Here is a 21,082-nt window from a genome sequence, read left to right on the forward strand (position 1 = left end):
ACTATTTAATACCTTTTTAAGACCATTTATACATGAAATTAAGACTTTAGTCGGCCTGTTTTACAGCCATATCGGCAAAGAAGAAAAATGAAATTCTTGAATTTCACAGTGTGCGTTTATTTGAAAAACAGTTCACAGTAACCGTGCAAATGAACAGTCTTCATAAATGAAGTCAACGCCTGAGTTCTGCACTCTTTGCAGAGATCTCATTGTCAATGTTGGCCAGTTCTTAAAAATAGAGAGAAGTTACAAACAGCACAATTTTTAAGACCCAAATATAAAAATTCAAGACTTTTTCAAGACTTTTTAAGGTATTATTTTCAAATTTGAAATTCAATGCTTTTAAGACTTTTTAAGACCCCGCGGGAACCCTGTATTAATCAATAGCTCCACTGTTATACAGTAGGCTACAGCGACTCCAAAATCACCACACACACCAAGGGACTCCTCGTGGTCATACTACAACAGCTGTTTTGGAGAAATGTGCCTTGTAATAATTTTGGTGATTTTTTTTAATTGGAATTAATCATTAAAAACCTCCAATATTAATCAATAGCTCCACTGTTATACAGTACAGAGACTCCAAAATCACCACACACACCAAGGGACTCCTCATGGTCATACTACAACAGCTATTTTGGAGAAATGTGCCTTTTAATAATTTTGGTGATTTTTTTTATTGGAATTGATCATTAATAGCCTATCTTTCAATATTAATCAATAGCTCCACTGTTATACAGTACAGAGACTCCAAAATCACCACACACACCAAGGGACTCCTCGTGGTCATACTACAACAGCTGTTTTGGAGAATTGTGCCTTTTAATAATTTTGGTTTTTTTTTTTTATTGGAATTGATCATTAATATCTTTCAATATTAATCAATAGCTCCACTGTTATACAGTACAGAGACTCCAAAATCACCACACACACCAAGGGACTCCTCGTGGTCATACTACAACAGCTGTTTTGGAGAATTGTGCCTTTTAATAATTTTGGTGATTTTTTTTTATTGGAATTAATCATTAAAAACCTCCAATATTTATCAATAGCTCCACTGTTATACAGTACAGAGACTCCAAAATCACCACACAAACCAAGGGACTCCTCGTGGTCATACTACAACAGCTGTTTTGGAGAAATGTGCCTTTTAATAATTTTGGTGATTTTTTTATTGGAATTAATCATTAAAAACCTCCAATATTTATCAATAGCTCCACTGTTATACAGTACAGAGACTCCAAAATCACCACACAAACCAAGGGACTCCTCGTGGTCATACTACAACAGCTGTTTTGGAGAAATGTGCCTTTTAATAATTTTGGTGATTTTTTTATTGGAATTAATCATTAAAAACCTCCAATATTAATCAATAGCTCCACTGTTATACAGTACAGAGACTCCAAAATCACCACACACACCAAGGGACTCCTCATGGTCATACTACAACAGCTGTTTTGGAAAAATGTGCCTTTTTGTAATTTTGGTGATTTTTTTATTGGAATTAATCATTAAAAACCTCCAATATTTATCAATAGCTCCACTGTTTTTGGCACATTTTTCCAAAACAGCTGTTGTAGTATGACCATGAGGAGTCCCTTGGTGTGTGTGGTGATTTTGGAGTCTCTGTACTGTATAACAGTGCAGCTATTGATTAATATTGCAAGATATTAATGATCAATTCCTATAAAAAAATCACCAAAATTATTAAAAGGCACATTTCTCCAAAACAGCTGTTGTAGTATGACCATGAGGAGTCCCTTGGTGTGTGTGGTGATTTTGGAGTCTCTGTACTGTATAACAGTGGAGCTATTGATAAATATTGGAGGTTTTTAATGATTAATTCCAATTAAAAAAATCACCAAAATTATTAAAAGGCACATTTCTCCAAAATAGCTGTTGTAGTATGACCATGAGGAGTCCCTTGGTGTGTGTGGTGATTTTGGAGTCGCTGTAGCCTACTGTATAACAGTGGAGCTATTGATTAATACTGGAGGTTTTTAATGATTAATTCCAATAAAAAAATCACCAAAATTATTAAAAGGCACATTTCTCCAAAACAGCTGTTGTAGTATGACCACGAGGAGTCCCTTGGTGTGTGTGGTGATTTTGGAGTCGCTGTACTGTATAACAGTGGAGCTATTGATTTTTGTTCGGAGCGTCTTGCTCTTGTATTGCAATTTGCAGACGGTCCCTGCGCACTCGCCCGGCTACCGGCTGCGCATAGAGATCAATGTTTTCCATCCAGCTCGGAGAACGGCTCGTTTTCGTAAAAAAAATCGGTTTTTGATTCTTGTAGGTAGTAGTCTGTAGGATTATGATGTGAAAGAGGCATCATTTGTGTTTGAACAACGTTTCGTCTCAAAGTTATTGATCCCGGAAGTCCGAATCTGTGAATATCTTTCCAACTTTACTTAACTGCCTGACAATATGAGGCGTCAGATATCTAACACCATCACACAAATTAGTCAACGTGAGCTAAGTTAGCAAGCTGTATGTTTAATCGAAATATCAAACAGAGTAGGCTAATAACGTGACACCAATCATTTTAATACGGTTTTATCTACTTACCAACAACTCCACCACTGCTTCCTGGCTCGCTGGCGAGTGGCGACCATGACTTGCTTGTCAGAAAGACGTCGTTGGTGTAGACACTTGTCACTCAAACATGTCTGACCAATGGGGAAGCACCCGCCCACTGCGGTACGTTTGTGTCAAAATGATTCAAAAAAAAAACGACTTCAAAACTTTTTTCACTTCATTCAAAAAAAAAGAAAGTTCAATCAAAAAAAAAAACACTTCAAATGATTTTTTTTTTTTTGCATTTAAACAGTTTTTTCTTTGATTGAAAATATTTTTTTTTTGATTGAAAATGTTTTTTTTTTTGATTGAAGCAACTTTTTTGGGATTGAATAATTAAGACACAAATGTCCTACCCATAACATGGTCCAAACACAAAAAAGATTACTTCAATCAAAGAAAACATTTTCAATCAAAAAAAAAGTGTTCAAGTGCAATTTTTTGAGTCTCAAATATTTTTTTTGCATTCAAAAACATTTTTTCTATGATTGAAAAGGTTTATTTTTTGATTGAAGTGATTTTTTTATTGAAAATATTTTTTGTTTGTTTGAAGCAACTTCTTTTTTGATTGAATTATAAAGACACAAATGTCCTACCCATAATATGGCCCAAACACAAAACAACAATACTTCAATCAAAAAAGTTGCTTCAAACAAAAAAAACCTTCACTTCTATCAAAAAAAACATTTTCAAGCAAAAAAAAATAGTGTTCAAATGCATTTTTTTGAGTCTCAAATATATTTTTGCATTCAAACACTTTTTTTCTTTGATTGAAACGGGTTTTTTTGATTGAAAATATATTTTTTGATTGAAGCAACCTTTTTTTTGATTGAATAATAAAGACACAAATCTACCTCCATAGTATATAAACTTTTTTTTAAATTAGACCACGGACCCCCATTGGACAAAATTTTGATGCAAACACCAGAAATACACGAACAATCAATGTACGTTGAAATTTCTGGGAGAAATTTTTTTTTTTACAATTTGTCCAAAAAAGTTGAAACATTTCTAGAAAAAAGTGGTAAAATTTTGCAAATGGTTTTTTTTGTAGAAAAATGTGGTAAAATTTCTCAGAAAAAGTGGTAAAATTTCAAAAAAAAAAATTACAAATTAAAATTGAGAAGAAACTGCTCAAATTACTCAAGAATTCTAGAAAAAGTGGTACAATTTTTCAAAATATCATAGAAAAATGTGGTAACATTTCTCAGAAAAAGTGGTAAAATTAAAAAAAAAAAAAAAAGTTTTAAAAAAATTGAGAAGAAACTGGTAAAATTACTCAAGAATTCTAGAAAAAGTGGTACAATTTCTCAAAAAAAGGGGGGCAAACAATAAAACAAAAAGGGGTAACATTTCTTTAAAAAAAAATTGTAAAAAGTAGAACAGAAAAATTGAGAAGAAACTGGTAAAATTTCAAAAGAAAAAAAATTTAAACAATAATTAAAAAAGTGAAAAAAATCTAGGAAAAAGTGGTCAAATTTCAAGAAAAAGTTGGGGACCCCCTTGAAACCTGTCAACCCTCCCACTTTGAGAACCATTGACATTTACTTTAGTTAGATAGTTTTGTTGTACTGGGTATACTGAAATATTCAGTGGGCATACCGAGTAAACCTGAGTATCACATAGACTACACCACTGCTGCAGCCGATTGGCCAGCTGACCCAGGTGTGGGCGGGGCTAAAGGGAGGACCCGTGGCTCCTGGGGGGCGGAGCTAGTGACCCGTCAGCAGAGTGATGTCATAGCAGCGTCAGCAGGAAGTGAGGTCAGATGCAGCTGACCAATCACACATCACGCGGCAAGGCGGGACCTTTTTGGCGTGGTGGCGTGGCCTTTGCTGCCGCCGCCGTCTGCCGCGGCGGATCTCTGCGGCTGGGGGGTCGGGGGGGTCTGGGGGGGGTGGGGGGAGGAGGGGGAGGGGGACGAGGCCTTCGGGTGAGGAGGCTCCTCACGCTCCTGGATCTCCTCCATCTGGGAGCGCTGGCTGCTGCTGCTGCTGACCTCCTTTTTCCTGTCTGCTCCACTGTGGACAGAACCGGGACGGTGAGAGACAGAACTGACCACTCGACTGGTTCTCTACTGGTTCTCTACTGGTTCTCTACTGGGTCTAGTTAGAGCACTGGAAAAGAGAGTAACAACACCACCATTGACTCCCGTGGTAAGGGTTTAAGGGTTTAAGGGTTTAAGGGTTTAAGGGTTTTGCGCCCCTAGTGGCAGGATATGGGTATTGCAAAAGCGCCCAGAAAACCCATTCACTCCAATGTATGTGTGTTGCTCACTTGCTTGTAAATTGATGAAAACAGCCGTGTTTTTGTTTTTAGGTGTCTTGGTCATATCAGATTATACTCATAATTTGTTTATTACAAAATGTAGATTGAAACATTAAAGGGACAACGAGGAGTTTCTATTTGGTTATAAAAAAGTCTCACGTTAATGTGGATGAATCTACGTTACCCACACTTGTTAATGGGCCCATTTTCAAAAAATATATCGTTTTGTCTCTATTGTTATTTTGTTATTATTAGTGGTGGCGGAGATGCTGGGCGAGCCGACCATCAGCGTTTCTTTACTTTTGGTTTCGTGGCGAGTCATGAGAATAACGCAGCCGAATCGCCAAAGAATTTCACGGTGCGCGCGGAGGCTCATAAATGTAGTGTGAAAACTCTTTGCTTTTCCAAAACTCCTCGTTGTCCCTTTAATGTAGATGTACTTTTTTTTACTCGCCTATGTGTTAATGTTTATCTGTAAAGGGTCCTCAATGATGCTGTTAATGTGGGTGATCTATAAATGTCCTTAAATTATTATAAACACCACACTTGCTCATTCACCAACAATGCAGAGATGTCAGTTCTTGGGCGCTTTTTCAATACCCATATTCCTCCACCAGGAGGCGCTGCCATTGAACCAATGCGTGTCCTTACTCTTTTATTCCAGTGCTCTAGTTCTAGTCTACGTCTACTGTCTACTACGTTTACTGCTACGAGTCAAACCACCAGAATCCACCTGAGAGCGCCGGCTGCTGATTTCCTGCTACCTGTGGACAAAACCAGGACCGTGAGATCAGATTTGATGTTTCTACTGTTGTTTCTACTGGACGGGCCCAGAGATCCAGAACCAGCTTCAACAGATACTTAAAAAAAACACACACACTTCGTCTCAGTTTAGCTCGACCAGCCTGGACGGGCGAGTCTGAATACATCAATGACAGAATAGAGGGTATGCACATGACGCACGGTACTCGGACTGAGTGGCAAAAAAACGAGTGGAAGAGTCGCCAAAACACCGGCCCGACCGTTGAGCGTCGGGCCTCGTCTGTTTGGTGTGTTCATCTCCGTCGGGGAGCGTCGGAAGCCGTCTGGTCTCGTCGGGGCCGATTCAACATGCTCAGTCCCGACGGCCGTCGGGAGTCTACTCGTCGGGTACTCTGATTGGCTGTGTGCCAGCTATGACGATTATGACGGGCGGTGCCGTAGCGAATCAGCACGGTGTGTGGGAGGGGCGGAAGTGACGATAGTAAACAAACCATAGACTGTATAAAAAAGAGAAACAAACCACACATAAAACACATGGCGCAGGCAAAGACAAACTACATTTTGCTTCTTTTTTGGATCGTTTTTAAGATTTGTTTTCCAAAACGTCCAAAACGTCTTCTCAAAACTAATACCAAGCTGTTGTGTGCGCTTTGTTTTAATCTGCCTGGTTTCTTCTATGGTTTCTCCGTTAGGTCATTTCCTGTTTTCATGTTTCAGATTACGGGCACGAGACTAGCGCCACCCGCTGTTATGGAGAGTTATTGCATCTCGCGCAAGTACAGAACGTACAGGCTGCTGTGTAGTCAGCAGTCGTCGTGGCGGTGTGTTTCACTGCTTCCTCTCTCCCGACGGTGTCCGACGAGAGGCGACAAACTCGTCGGACAAGCTGCCGATGTGGCGACCGACCGGCTCTCCACCGCTTCATCACTTCACAGAAAACTAAAAATCTCGCTGCGTTCTGATTAAAGCAGATCGCCACAAAAGTACTGAAACCTGCTTCCATTACGAACAATTATCTTTGTGAAGCAGAGTTTTCTGCAGCGACAGCAGCAAAACAAGACGACAGAGTAGACTGGACTTATTATATTATGGTGAGTTGTAACAAAGAACGTATGAATTGAATTAAAAACGTAACGGAAAACCATGTGATATATGTGTAATGTAAACAGGAGAATGTGAGTCTGTTTTGCCACTCAGTCTGAACAAAAGGGGCGTGTCCCAAAGGAGCGCCACGTAAACGCACACCCTCTATGTCAGATATTGATCCGATCCGCTGCGATCGATCGGCTGTGAAGTTAAAACCAGTGACGTTAAGAGAACAGAAACGTGACGGATGAGCTTCGCCCCGCTGGCGTCAGACGCTCAGGTGTTTTTACCTCTTGGCGGCGGACGACAACGTCTCCTTCCTGGTGACAGATGTGGAGTCTCGCTTCCGTCCAGACGTTCCCCCGTTAGCGATGCAGGACATCGAGTACGCCTCGCGTAGAGCAGCGCCGCCTGGACGGGTGGAAACACACGACAACGTCACCGTCACCGTCACCGTCACCGTCAACCAGTCACAGAGTCAGTTTGACCAGCAGAACGATAAGAGTGCCGAAGCGGAAGCAGGAAGTAACGGCGCCATGGGTCCTCAATTCGAAAAAAGTCTCCATACAAATGAACGGGAGTCCAAGTTTTATTTCGTGATCCGATTGAATTGCGCCATGAGAAAAAAATATGACCTCTACCTGTTTAAAACATCACGTTTCATGAAGAGAAATCAGCAGTTTATCGTAAAACAGCAACAGAAGAATGTATTTTGTGTGACGATGCTCTACAGACTACAGATCTGGTGTCCCACAAAAAATACGTCACCAACTGACACGGGAAAGGGCGGCATTTGGTGTGTGACGTCACCTACGCGACTTGTAGTCTTTCTGGTTTTGGACTCTTCGGAATTTTATTCTACAATAGTTTTACAACAAACTGCTGATTTCTCTTCATGAAACGTGATGTTTTAAACAGGTAGAGGACATATTTTTTTCTCATGGCACAAAAAAACGTGAATATAGATAGAATATAAATAGTTGTTATAATATGTGGATAATATACCATGTCGTACTTTAATCTGATGCGCTATCTGATGCAATACACCTGGCACTTTAAACTGATGCAATACAACTTGGTACCCATGCACTCCTGCACTCCAGCACTTGTCACTTTGGCCCAGCACTTTTGCATCTTGCACTTTATCTCTCAGAAACTCTTTAGATCCCACTACCCATGGAAAAGGTCAATGTTTTATCTCGTTATAGTTGTTTTGTTATGTCCTTGTTGTCTGCATTGTTATGTCGTTTATAATACTATGTTTTCTGTCACTGTACTGTTTTTATGTTTTGGGACTCTGGATGGAAATTAGCATTGCTGCTATAATCCGGCACATTTACATGTTTTTATATGTTCATTGATGTGCACTGTCCCACCCAAATAAACAGATAAAGTAAAGTAAAATAATTCAATCGGATCACGAAATAAAACTTGGACTCCCGTTCATTTGTATGGAGACTTTTTTCGAACTGAGGACCCATGGTGACGTTACTTCCTGCTTCCGCTTCGGCTCTCTATGGTTAAGGACTCGTCACCTTTCCCTCCTTGCTGTTTCTTGGTGTTGGCGGCGGCGGAGTCTTCGGACGCCGCCAGACGCCGCAGCACGTCGGCCAGAGCAGCTTTCATCACCGTCAGCTCGTCCTCCTGCTGCTGGACGCGCAGCTCCAACGCCGAGAGGCGGTCGTTGACGTCAGAGACACTGGCTCCAGACATACTGTCATCTACAGAGAGAGACAGGGTCAGTCCACCTTAAAACACTGGCTCCAGACATACTGTCATCTACAGAGAGAGACAGGGTCAGTCCACCTTAAAACACTGGCTCCAGACATACTGTCATCTACAGAGAGAGAGACGAGTCAGTCCACCTTAAAACACTCTGCAGACATACTGTCATCTACAGAGAGAGACAGGGTCAGTCCACCTTAAAACACTCTGCAGACATACTGTCATCTACAGAGAGAGACAGGGTCAGTCCACCTTAAAACACTGGCTCCAGACATACTGTCATCTACAGAGAGAGACAGGGTCAGTCCACCTTAAAACACTCTGCAGACATACTGTCATCTACAGAGAGAGACAGGGTCAGTCCACCTTAAAACACTCTGCAGACATACTGTCATCTACAGAGAGAGACAGGGTCAGTCCACCTTAAAACACTCTGCAAACATACTGTCATCTACAGAGAGAGACAGGGTCAGTCCACCTTAAAACACTCTGCAAACATACTGTCATCTACAGAGAGAGAGAAGAGTCAGTCCACCTTAAAACACTCTGCAGACATACTGTCATCTACAGGGAGAGAAACAGTCAGTCCACCTTAAAACACTCTGCAAACATACTGTCATCTACAGAGAGAGACAGGGTCAGTCCACCTTAAAACACTCTGCAAACATACTGTCATCTACAGAGAGAGAGAAGAGTCAGTCCACCTTAAAACACTCTGCAGACATACTGTCATCTACAGAGAGAGAGAAGAGTCAGTCCACCTTAAAACACTCTGCAGACACAGAGACAGAGTCAGTCCACCTTAAAACACTCTGCAGACATACTGTCATCTACAGAGACAGAGACAGTCCACCTTAAAACACTTTGCAGACATACTGTCATCTACAGAGAGAGAAACAGAGTCAGTCCACCTTAAAACACTCTGCAGACATTCTGTCATCTACAGACACAGAAACAAGAGTCAGTCCACCTTAAAACACTCTGCAGACATACTGACATCTACAGACACAGAGACAGTCCACCTTAAAACACTCTGCAGACATACTGTCATCTACAGACACAGAGACAGTCCACCTTAAAACACTCTGCAGACATACTGTCATCTACAGAGAGAGAGAAGAGTCAGTCCACCTTAAAACACTCTGCAGACATACTGTCATCTACAGAGACAGTCCACCTTAAAACACTCTGCAGACATACTGTCATCTACAGAGACAGTCCACCTTAAAACACTCTGCAGACATACTGACATCTACAGAGACAGAGACAGTCCACCTTAAAACACTCTGCAGACATACTGACATCTACAGAGACAGAGACAGGGTCAGTCCACCTTAAAACACTCTGCAGACATACTGTCATCTACAGACACAGAGACAGTCCACCTTAAAACACTCTGCAGACATACTGTCATCTACAGACACAGAGACAGTCCACCTTAAAACACTCTGCAGACATACTGTCATCTACAGAGAGAGAGACAGAGTCAGTCCACCTTAAAACACTCTGCAGACATACTGTCATCTACAGAGAGAGAGAAGAGTCAGTCCACCTTAAAACACCCTGCAGACATACTGTCATCTACAGACACAGAGACAGTCCACCTTAAAACACTCTGCAGACATACTGTCATCTACAGACACAGAGACAGTCCACCTTAAAACACTCTGCAGACATACTGTCATCTACAGAGAGAGAGACAGAGTCAGTCCACCTTAAAACACTCTGCAGACATACTGTCATCTACAGAGAGAGAGAAGAGTCAGTCCACCTTAAAACACCCTGCAGACATACTGTCATCTACAGAGACAGAGTCAGTCCACCTTAAAACACTCTGCAGACATACTGTCATTTACAGAGAGAGAGAAGAGTCAGTCCACCTTAAAACACTCTGCAGACATACTGTCATCTACAGAGACAGTCCACCTTAAAACACTCTGCAGACATACTGACATCTAAAGAGAGAGACAGAGTCAGTCCACCTTAAAACACTCTGCAGACATACTGTCATCTACAGAGACAGTCCACCTTAAAACACTCTGCAGACATACTGTCATCTACAGAGAGAGAGAAGAGTCAGTCCACCTTAAAACACTCTGCAGACATACTGTCATCTACAGAGAGAGAGAAGAGTCAGTCCACCTTAAAACACTCTGCAGACATACTGTCATCTACAGAGAGAGAGAAGAGTCAGTCCACCTTAAAACACTCTGCAGACATCTACAGAGACAGTCCACCTTAAAACACTCTGCAGACATACTGACATCTACAGAGACAGAGACAGTCCACCTTAAAACACTTTGCAGACATACTGACATCTACAGAGACAGAGACAGTCCACCTTAAAACACTCTGCAGACATACTGACATCTACAGAGACAGTCCACCTTAATTAAAATCAACCATAAAACACTACATATTAACTTCTCATGCAACTTGATGTTAAGGTGGAGTTGTCATAAAACATCTGCAGTAAACAAGGACACACACAAGCAGTGTTTCAAAATAAAAGCAGTCCTTTCAAAATAAAAGCATTGTTTAATAAATCAGTGTTCATGCATGGTATTTACAAACAATTTGTTGTTGTTGTTGTTGTTGTTTACTGTTTGTAAAGGGTTAGGGTGGGGAGGGGGGGGGGGGCATTCAGGTGTCTGCATGCATGTATGAAGGTGGGGGTGGTGTGTGTGTGTGTGTGTGTGTGTGTGAGGGAGAGACACACACACACACACACACTGGTGAATGTGTCATATTTCACAGCTGTCTCCCACATTCCTCAGCTCTAAGTGCCGCCCCTTTACCACACACACACACACACACACACACACACACACTACACATACACACACACACTCTACACACTCTACACACACACACACACACACACACACACTACACACTCTGGTTTACTCACATGCAACAATAAATTAAATAGAAAATATACTTAAAAAGAAAATCTTCTGGATCCATAAGAACAATAAAAACCAATACGATTAATTCATAAATATCACTGAAGTTATCAGCCATTGTTACCGTGGTTACAGGGAAGAGAGAGAGTGGGAATTTGTGTTTATTCTGGATGCAAAAGGCAGATTATTGATCTCGGATGACGTGTATAATAATAATAATAATAATAATAATAATAATATATCCTTAATGATTATTGCTGACTGACTGCTGATGGTTTTTCATGTCGGTGATGCAGCAGCAGAGAAAAACTGAAAAGGTTCAAACCTGCAGACGCTGCATGTGTCTGCATGTCTGCTTTACTACCACACACACACACACACACACACACAGAGAGACACACACACACACACACAGAGAGACACACACACACACACACACACACACAGATAGTGGGCTCTGTAATTCAGTTCAGCTGACTCCAACAACAACAGGGAGGGAAGTCCACATTTTTGACTCAAACACACACACACACACACACGTTCGTTGCTCTTTCTGCTCTTGCGAGGACCCCGGTCGCCATGACGCCCCCCCCCCGCCCCCCTCCCGACCTCTGACCCCTGACGGTCTAAACCTGAACCTTTTCGAAACACGACTCTGACGGGGGACGACGTGTCCTCGATCGCCGAGCGGCAGCAGCAGCGACCCGGTCCTCACAGAGACGGACTGTTCCTGGTCCAGGAAACAATCCAACACATTCTTCACTCTTCCTGTGTGTGTGTGTGTGTGTGTGTGTGTGTGTGTGTGTGTGTGCGTGTCTGTAGGTTAGTGTGTCAGCAGTCTGTCTGCTCGACCATCTGGAAACTCTGAGTCCAGTTCTTCTCTCCGGCAGAGAACCACCGGCTCGCCTCGACGTTTTCTACCTGATCTGAAAGTCAAGAGGTCACGTCACGCGCTCGAGTCGCCTCGGTCCCGAGAACTCACTTCACCTTCTGCTGCTGCAAACAGGAAGTAGATCGTCTGCACTGACCTTGGTTAATTGAATAAATAAATAAATAAAAAAACTCAGAATGAGGAACAACAGAGACGAAGAGCTTTATAACACCACATTATGATTATTATTATTATCCTGTTCTATTATTCATGTCCACACGTCTGTTTTCACATGTTCAGGTCTAAGGGACCGTCCATATGAACCCGGGTATTTTTGAAACTGTGTGTTTCTCTTCACGGTTTGTTCTTTCATCCACACGTAACCGCAGTTGTCGGCTCCTGAAACTGGAGTTTTTTGTAACCGGAGTTCAGGATGAACTTTTTAGAAAACTCCAGGTTTCAGCTTCATGTGTGGACAGGAAAACCCCTCACATTTTTCATAAATCCCCCCCGCCCCCCTTAGTTACTGTTGCTAGCACGTCAAGCTTCTCGACGCTGACCCATGGATCATCATGCGCTGACCGCTCAGACCATGGATGTATTATATCGGCTCAGACGCATATGAGTGGACTATAGGCTACTGTGAATATCAATAATCACTAAACATGTGGACACTAATACAAAATCGCGTGGTCACCATATGTAAACACAACGTTGATATGGACTAAATAGGCTTTTATCAAATTGTAAATTGCGGCCACTTCCCCACTGTTTTGCTTCCTCCCGTCCTTACATTTGTTTTCAATGAAGCCTTTCAGAATCAGTGGATCGATGGATTATCGTTACGATGTGTGTATTTGTGTATTTTCGTATCTGTCAAAGAGATTACGGGCGGGGTGTGTTAGTACAGCGGGGACTCTCGGTGCCGGTCAGTTTGAGCCTCCACTCTCTTTGTACAAGTTACAGCTGCTTTCCTGTTAGTAGTGATATCGCCACCTACTGCTTTGGAATGCACATGACATTGTTTGAGACGGATTTGTGGTCTCATGTGGACGGAGTTATTTTTTATCACACCGGTGGTGTGGACGCAAAAAAAATTTGAACCGGGCTCCATAAAAGTTCGGTTTCAAAAATACCCGTGTTCGTGTGGACTAGGCCTAAAGCTCAAACACCTGAAACTCTGCTATAGAGTCAAAACTTGAACTTTATCACGGCGCTGGTTTCAGGAAGAGAAAGTGAATGGGATTTTTCTGCATTGTGTGTTGGATGATGTCAGACAAAAAACACAAGTTTCTGATCATTCCAAGTTTAGTTCAGTGAGATAATCTTCACATATGAACTCCTTTTCTACCGTATCTGAAGCTTTAATGCGACGTCCAGAAGTAAAAAGCTAACGTTAGGCTTTAACGGACTACTACACCACCACTAAGCTTTCCACTGGTTTCAGCTGCTTTATCTTAAAAAAACATTGTCTAATAATGGGGAAATGGGACTGTTTTGACTTGTTGAAGAGCCATAAATAACATCAGATAACCTCCATAAAGAAACTCTGGCCTGACGTTTAATGTCGCCAACAGGGTTTGTAGTCAAAAGCTTCAAAAGATTTGAGGTATTTTATCAAAATCCCATTCAAAAAACATATTGGCTTTTAGACGAGGAAACAGGAAGTGATAAAAGCGCTGGCGGAGTTCAGGGTTTACTGGCAGACTGTTAGTGGAGCAGCTACGCCAAGCAATCACATTCTGAAAATAACTGGATATGGAGCCATTGGGAATTTTCAATGTGGCGGCCATAGTGTGTCAAGTGTGATGGATATAACACAACAAACAATTTGTTAACAATCAATTTAACTATTTATGTACTCAATATCACATTATATCCATCACATTTGGTGGCAATGGTAGCCATTTTGAAAAATGGCTGCCATGGCCGCCATATTTAAAATTCACGATGGCTCCATATGCAATTCTTTTCAGAACACATTTGGCTATATGTGTCTACCAAATTTCACGCTATCATCACAAAGTGCACAATTCCTCCATATTTTGGAGCCAATCTACTCCTCCATATTGTTTTATTTAAAAAAAGATGTGACGTGATTGTGTTTTATTTTGAAATCTCTGGGGAGCTTTGTCGTCTTCCTTGTTCGCAGGATTTATTGGTCGCGTGATGATTCCTGATATGAAGCTCGAACCTATGTCTTTGTTTTCAAATACAAAAATGTACACAGCCTCCTAACAGCTACCCAATCAGTGACGGAGCAGGTTGTGATGTCACAGCGAGACGCCATATTTGCCTCCATATTTAGGCCTAGTCCACACGAGCACGGATATTTTTGAAACCAAACTTTTATGGACCCCGGTTAAAAAAAAAAATTGCGTCCACACCACCGGTGTGATAAAAAATAACTCTGTCCACATGAGACCGCCAATCCGTCTCAAACAATGTCATGTGCATTCTAAAGCAGTAGGTGGCGATATCACTCCTAACAGAAAAACAGCTGTAACTTGTACAAAGAGAGTGGAGGCTCAAACTGACCCGAGAGTATGCGCTATACAGATACGAAAATACACAAATACACACATCGTAACGATAATCCATCGATCCACTGATTCTGATTCATTGAAAACAAATGTAAGGACGGGAGGAAGCAAAACAGTGGGGAAGTGACCGCAATTTACAATTTGATAAAAGCCTATTTACTCCATATCAACGTTGTGTTTACATATGGTGACCACGCGATTTTGTATTAGTGTCCGCATGTTTAGTGATTATTGATATTCACAGTAGCTAGGGGTGTCACGATTTCGATTTTTTATCGAATTCGATCGAAATTACGTCACGATCTCGAGCATCGAAGTCAAAGAGAGGATCGACGATTGTGGGGGCATGTTACCTTTATATTGTAAAGAAATTATTTAAATGTGACCATTATGGAAATTGCATCACTTATATGTATCCCATCTTTTGAAATAAGATTTACTGTACAACATTTGATGAATAAAACCAATGATCGTAGACTAGACTAGTCTGAAAATAGCATAGGCGTCCGTGCTGTAAGAAAAAGAAAAAAATCGAGAATCGAATCGAATCGTGACCCTAAAATCGGAAATCAAATCGAATCAAGGATTTGGAGAATCGTGACACACCTAACAGTAGCCTATAGTCCACTCATATCATGGATGTATTATATTATAGATCCATGACTCGTATGCATCTGAGCGGTCAGCGTCGAGAAGCTTGACGTGCTAGCAACAGTAACTAGGGGGGGCGGGGATTTATGAAAAATGTGAGGGGTTTTCCTGTCCACACATGAAGCTGAAACCGGAGTTTTCGAAAAAGTTCATCCTGAACTCCGGTTACAAAAAACTCCAGTTTCAGGAGCCGACAACTGCGGTTACGTGTGGATGAAAGAACAAACCGTGAAGAGAAACACACGGTTTCAAAAATACCCGGGTTCATGTGGACGGCCCCTCAAACTAAAGTCAACTGGACTCTGAAGAGTTAACTGGAGCTGCAGCGTCTCTGTGGTTGAGGAAACCTGAGTCAGGACTCTGAGTTCCCTGGAAGCACCACGAGCAAACACCTGTCAGTACCTGTGTGTGGTTGGCTCTGATCCTATTGGTCAACCACGAGTGACATCACGGCTCCAACTGCTAAAGCTGCTTTTCATTATCACTCACCGTGTAATCATTTTAACCTCACACACACACACACACACCTACCTCTCTAAACTGACTGGTTCTTCTTGCATACAGTACACACAGTCTAATGTGTCTAAAGTGTGATACAGTTTATAAATGGCGACCACATCTGGATGAGCTGATGTGGTCGCACAGTTCAGGAGGTGAAGAGATAAAAAAAACCTCACAGGAAAAAACACTGATGGTTTTTTCCCTTTCACATCGATAATGTAGCATTAAGCACTTGTTTACTCTCGTAGTCTCAGTTACAAACCTCCGCGTTCACACCTGCCGCCCACACATCTCTGGAAAACGTTTTCTATCCATCTATTATCTACTCTTTTATTTTGAAAAACAGGTCGTGTTGTATATTATTCATTTTCAAAAACTCACGTACCTCGATCATTTACATCGGCCTGTTTCTTTTTCACCTCTGGATGCAGATGTTGGTGAGTTACATCAACATCAATCTGGTTCTGTAATCTATCACTTTGATTATTGATGTAAATCAGTAGAAACAGGTGAAGATCCTCTGTTTTCCTACAGTGTCGTGTGGATCATGAACACAACACTGACATCGTTTCTCTCGCGGGACGTGGATCGACCAATGACAGGATGTCATTTCTACATGACATCACACAGGTCGGAGTTCACCTGCGCAGAAAGAGCCTCAACGTCACCTTCTCAATCGTAAACGGACACATCTTTGTAAGATGCTGCAGCAGCCGTTAAAGGGATAGTTCAACATTTTGGCAAATTGTCCCATTGCCATAATCCCTATAGTCATAGCAGTACAGTAGGTTCTTTACCTTTAATTGTCAGTGCAAGCTATTTTTAGAACGGCGGAGCAGAGCTGTGAGCTGCTCAGAGCTACGCTACGGAGGCCAAAGGAATTTCTTGGTTTTCCTCATTAAATACACAATCCAACAACTCCACAACGCTCTGGTGGACAAGTTGTGAGCTGCACATTCACCACGCTATGAGATAATAACACAACGTTACCACACAGAGTTGTTTTAGAGGGAAATACAGAGACTGCTTGATGAAAAACTGTCCCTGAAGGCAACGTGCATCAGCGGTTTTGCATGAATTTCCCTCTAAAACAACTCTGTCTGGTAACGTTGTGTTATTATCTCATAGCGTGGTGAATGTGCAGGTCACAACTTGTCCACCAGAGCGTTGTGGAGTTGTTGGATTGTGTATTTGATGAGTTTGATGAGGGAAACCAAGAAATCCCATGAGCCTCCGTAGCGTAGTTCTGAGCAGCTCGCCGCTCTGCTCCGCCATTCTAAAAACAGCTTGCACCGACAATTAAAGGTAATAAACAGGATGTGACATCACAGTGTTTACTGCAGCATCCGGCAGTAGAGTTTTCTCCCGCCATGTTTGCTTCTATGGAGCCGGAAGAAGAAAACTACGGAGCGCCGTCTGGCATCAAATGTGTTTGTCTTAGACAACAGGTAGTAACGTCTTTATTTGTACAGATGTGTGTGTTTGTGTGTGTGTACAGGTTTAGATTAGATAAGATGCTTTTATTGTCATTGCACATTTACATACAACGAAGCTTACTTCGAGAGCAGTCCGTATCCTCATCATAGCAGCATTTTAATAAATAAATAGTCATAAAAACACTAAAAACCTAAATAAAGTACTAAACATAACAACAGGCTGTCGGTTGGTGTGAACAGACCAACTCCTCTCTGACTTTCTCTCTCGGTGGAGGCGACGAAACTTGGCCTACATACCTGTCAGGCTTGATAGACACTCGACCTGTCACAGCGATGACATTTTACCTGACTGCTGTTACTTTGCATGATGGTTGAACTGGTTTTCATTCATCTGTATGAAAACATCTGGATGAAACTAACAGAAATTTAAGCTTCACGAGCATCTATTGACATTAGCATCATGGATTTAAACGCCTCTGTGTGTATTATTAAACTATTACACTGTAATAGTGGCAGAAAATGATCAGAAAAGGACAATAAATCATTAAATCGCAATTATTTGTTTGATAATTAATCATCAGGATGGCGACAGGCCTGTTAGACGCAGCTGTTTGGAACAGTCCAGGAAATCCAGATGTTAATAACGTGGCTTTAAATCAGTTTATAAGCGAGTTGGGTGAATGACCCACATGTAAACACCTGGAGACGTTCAAAACATCATTTTTGATGTGAAGACGATATTTTCTGTCGTCTTAACAGTTTGTTTAAGTGTTGTTTTTGTGTTGTTTTGTTTGTACGGCAGACTGGTGCGTAACTTTGAATTAGCTCAAAACTGTTTCACAAAAATAAAAAAAAACATTTGAGACGCCTCGACCCCACCAGGTTATCACACCAACGTTTCAATTATAACAACCGCTGACGCCTGCACTGATCAGAAACACCAAACAACCACCACTAAAATCAAAGCTTTTTCCAAAATCTGTTGGGTTTTTTTTGCTGTATTTTCAAAATAAAACTTCCTGTGACTGTAAAAAGCTGCAGTAGAAGAACAGAGCTCAGAGGACGGAGGTGACTCCTTTGACGGCCATTTGTTGTTGCTGTTTTGTAATGATAAAAAGTAATAATAATAATTACCATTTACCCATAATTCATAGTAAAGTAGTAAACTGGTTTTAGTGCAGCAGATGAATTCTCTGGAACCAGTTTGTCAAATCAGAGTCGAGTCCTGATGTGAACCTGAACCTGATCCTCCAGATCCTGATCCCTCAGGTAGCTACAGATCAGCCAGATAAGATCTTAATTGTTTTCTCAACGAACCGGCGTGAAAACACTCAGACGGCAGTGAATCAATTTGAATAGAAACAAAAACAACGAGAGCTTCCACCCAATCACAGCGCAGATAAGAACACAAGGTCAAGATCTGTCCGTCTGTGTGTACAGTATTGATGATTGGTGGATGTGACGCTCACCTGTGTCTCAGGTGACACGGCAATAAAGTTTGATTGATTTGAACGAAGTGAAAACAGAAATTAACTAGGCTAATCAATGTTTTAATAATAAAGTTCAGTCGCTTCATATGATCTGATCTGCAGCGTCGACGATGTTCCTCTGCTTAATGTCACTGTTTATACATCCTGTAACACACACACACACACACACACACACACACACACACACACACACACACACACACACACACACACACACACACACACAGGTGTGAACAGACTGGATGAATAAATAAATCATTTCCTGACTCTTTGTTCTGCAGATCAGAGTCCACACACATTATGGCACCGTGGGCACGCACACACACACACACACACACACACACACACACACAGACCTAGAGAGAGAGAGAGAGAGAGAGAGAGTGGCAAACACACACACACACACACACTCTGTGGTTTCCAAGCTGTGGTTTGAGGACCTGCAGAGTCTCTGAGACAATAAAGGATTTAAAGCTGTTTTTCAGTCTGTCTGAGCTCCCTGCTGGTCTCTACTGGTCTCTACTGGTCTCTAACAGGTCCAGGTCTTTATCTTTGGGGGGGTCCAGGTCTCTGCAGAGTCTACTAGCCTACTTGAGGTGGGGGGGAGCAGGAGCACTTGAATTTGTGGCCCAGCAGCAGCCGCCGGAGGGGCGGTGCAGCAGCAGACTAGTAGACTGCAGCAGCGTCTTTCTGATAAACAGGCTCCAGCAGTGACACGTGGAAAAGCCGCCAGCAGATCGAATCGAGGCGCGTGCGGCTCTCTCTCTCTCTCTCTCTCTCTCACCTTCCTGCCTTCCCGCCGCTAGCTGCACGCGCGCAGGCAGGCAGGCAGGGGGGTGGCCAGGTGAGGTGAGCGTGCGTTGCGGGGATGTGGCGCGAGGCGAGGCGCGAGACGAGGCGAGGCAACTCACCTAAACTGCCCGTGAATCCGTCCATTTTCCCGGAGAGAAGCGGGGAGGCCTGCGGGAGGCTGAGCGCGCACTGCGGGCCTCCGTCCGGGTTTTTCCACCGCACCGGAGGAGGAGGAGGAGGAGGAGAGGGGGAGGAGGAGAGGAGGAGAGGAAGGGGGGAGGAGGAGGAAGGAAGGAAGCGAGCCGAGCCGAGCTGAGCTGAGCCGGGTCTGGTTGGTCTGTCCCCTGTCCGTCCGTGAGGCCGAAGATCCGCCGCTGTGCTGCGCTGCGCTGCGGGCTGGAGGAGGAGGAAGAAGCCGCCGCTCCCCGGAGGATCACACAGACACACAGAGAGATACACACACACACACACAGAGAGAGAGAGAGAGATCGAGTCCGCCGAGCCGAGCCGAGCCGAGCCGCACACACGACGGACCCAGGCTGCTGCGCGTTTCCGACTCCGCCTGCTCTGGCAGCGCGCGCTTCCTCTGGAGGAGGAGGAGGAGGGAGGAGGAGGGGGGGGTCAGGTTTCAGAGGAGCTGCGGCTGCACTGCAGAGTCTCCACTGTTATGTGTTAATAAAATAAAAGAAGTAGGCTATCCTTCAAAAACAATACACAGAATTTACCCTTCTAAAGTCTTATCTTCACAACGGTTTAATGTCACTGATAGCCTACAAGTTGCTCTTTTTGTTTGGCAAATGGCACAAATGGCATAAGGCATAAATGTCGATACACAAATCAAAATCCTTTTTTTCTTACATTTAATAAAATAAAAGAAGTAGGCTATCCTTCAAAAATAATCCACAGAATTTACCCCTCTAAAGTCTTCTTTTCAGAACGGTTTAAAAATGTCACCAATAGCCTACAAGTTGCTCTTTTTGTTTGGGATGCCCTGAAGATGTCTTTCATTTGTTTTGGTCTTGCCCTTTTTCTACCAGTTTCTGGGTAATTTGATTTCCCTTTCTATTGAGCCAGATTTTTCCCTTTGTTTTGAAAATGTAGGCTACTGTTTGGCTTCAATTTCCCAAAGTTAGACAATACTATAATCTTATTATCATTTTATCCAAATGGCACATTCATAAATGTCAATACACAAATCTTTTTCTTACATTTAATAACGAAGTCAAACAGTCTATAGGCTATTAAAACTATTGAAAAAACACAAAGGCTACCTTGAACCTATGTGCTCTCTACAACATATTTTTATAAAGCAATCTGTAAAAAAAATAAAAAATAAAAAATGCCTTTATGTATGTAACCCCCTGGCCGTAATTTTTTCAAACTTTATTTCACATCACAATTTACCGTAGGCTACATTTCAATTTGAAATACACATCAATTTACACTTTAAACTCATTTGAGGAAACATTTG

General features: G+C 42.3%; 1 protein-coding gene across 3 annotated transcripts in view; it reads right to left on the reverse strand.

Moving 5' to 3' along the window:
• Nucleotides 1-20,169, reverse strand: part of eml4 (EMAP like 4) — a 47,386-nt gene extending 27,217 nt beyond the window's left edge. Inside the window, exons 1-4 of one of the 3 annotated variants that reach the window (XM_085799251.1) lie at nt 19,731-20,169; nt 8,232-8,417; nt 6,987-7,107; nt 4,389-4,601 (exon numbers count right to left, since the gene is read on the reverse strand). In XM_085799251.1, coding sequence (XP_085655377.1) covers nt 4,389-4,601; nt 6,987-7,107; nt 8,232-8,417; nt 19,731-19,755 — 545 coding nt within the window. In that variant the 5' untranslated portion in view covers nt 19,756-20,169. The remainder of the gene's footprint in view (nt 1-4,388; nt 4,602-6,986; nt 7,108-8,231; nt 8,418-19,730) is intronic. The other 2 variants (XM_085799250.1, XM_085799249.1) reach the window with 2 other exon arrangements.
• Between the last annotated feature and the right edge of the window lie 913 nt (nt 20,170-21,082).

Source organism: Trachurus japonicus, chromosome 15, assembly GCF_045865225.1.
Source record: "Trachurus japonicus isolate A0001 chromosome 15, Traja_1.0".
Taxonomy (NCBI): Eukaryota; Metazoa; Chordata; class Actinopteri; order Carangiformes; family Carangidae; genus Trachurus; species Trachurus japonicus.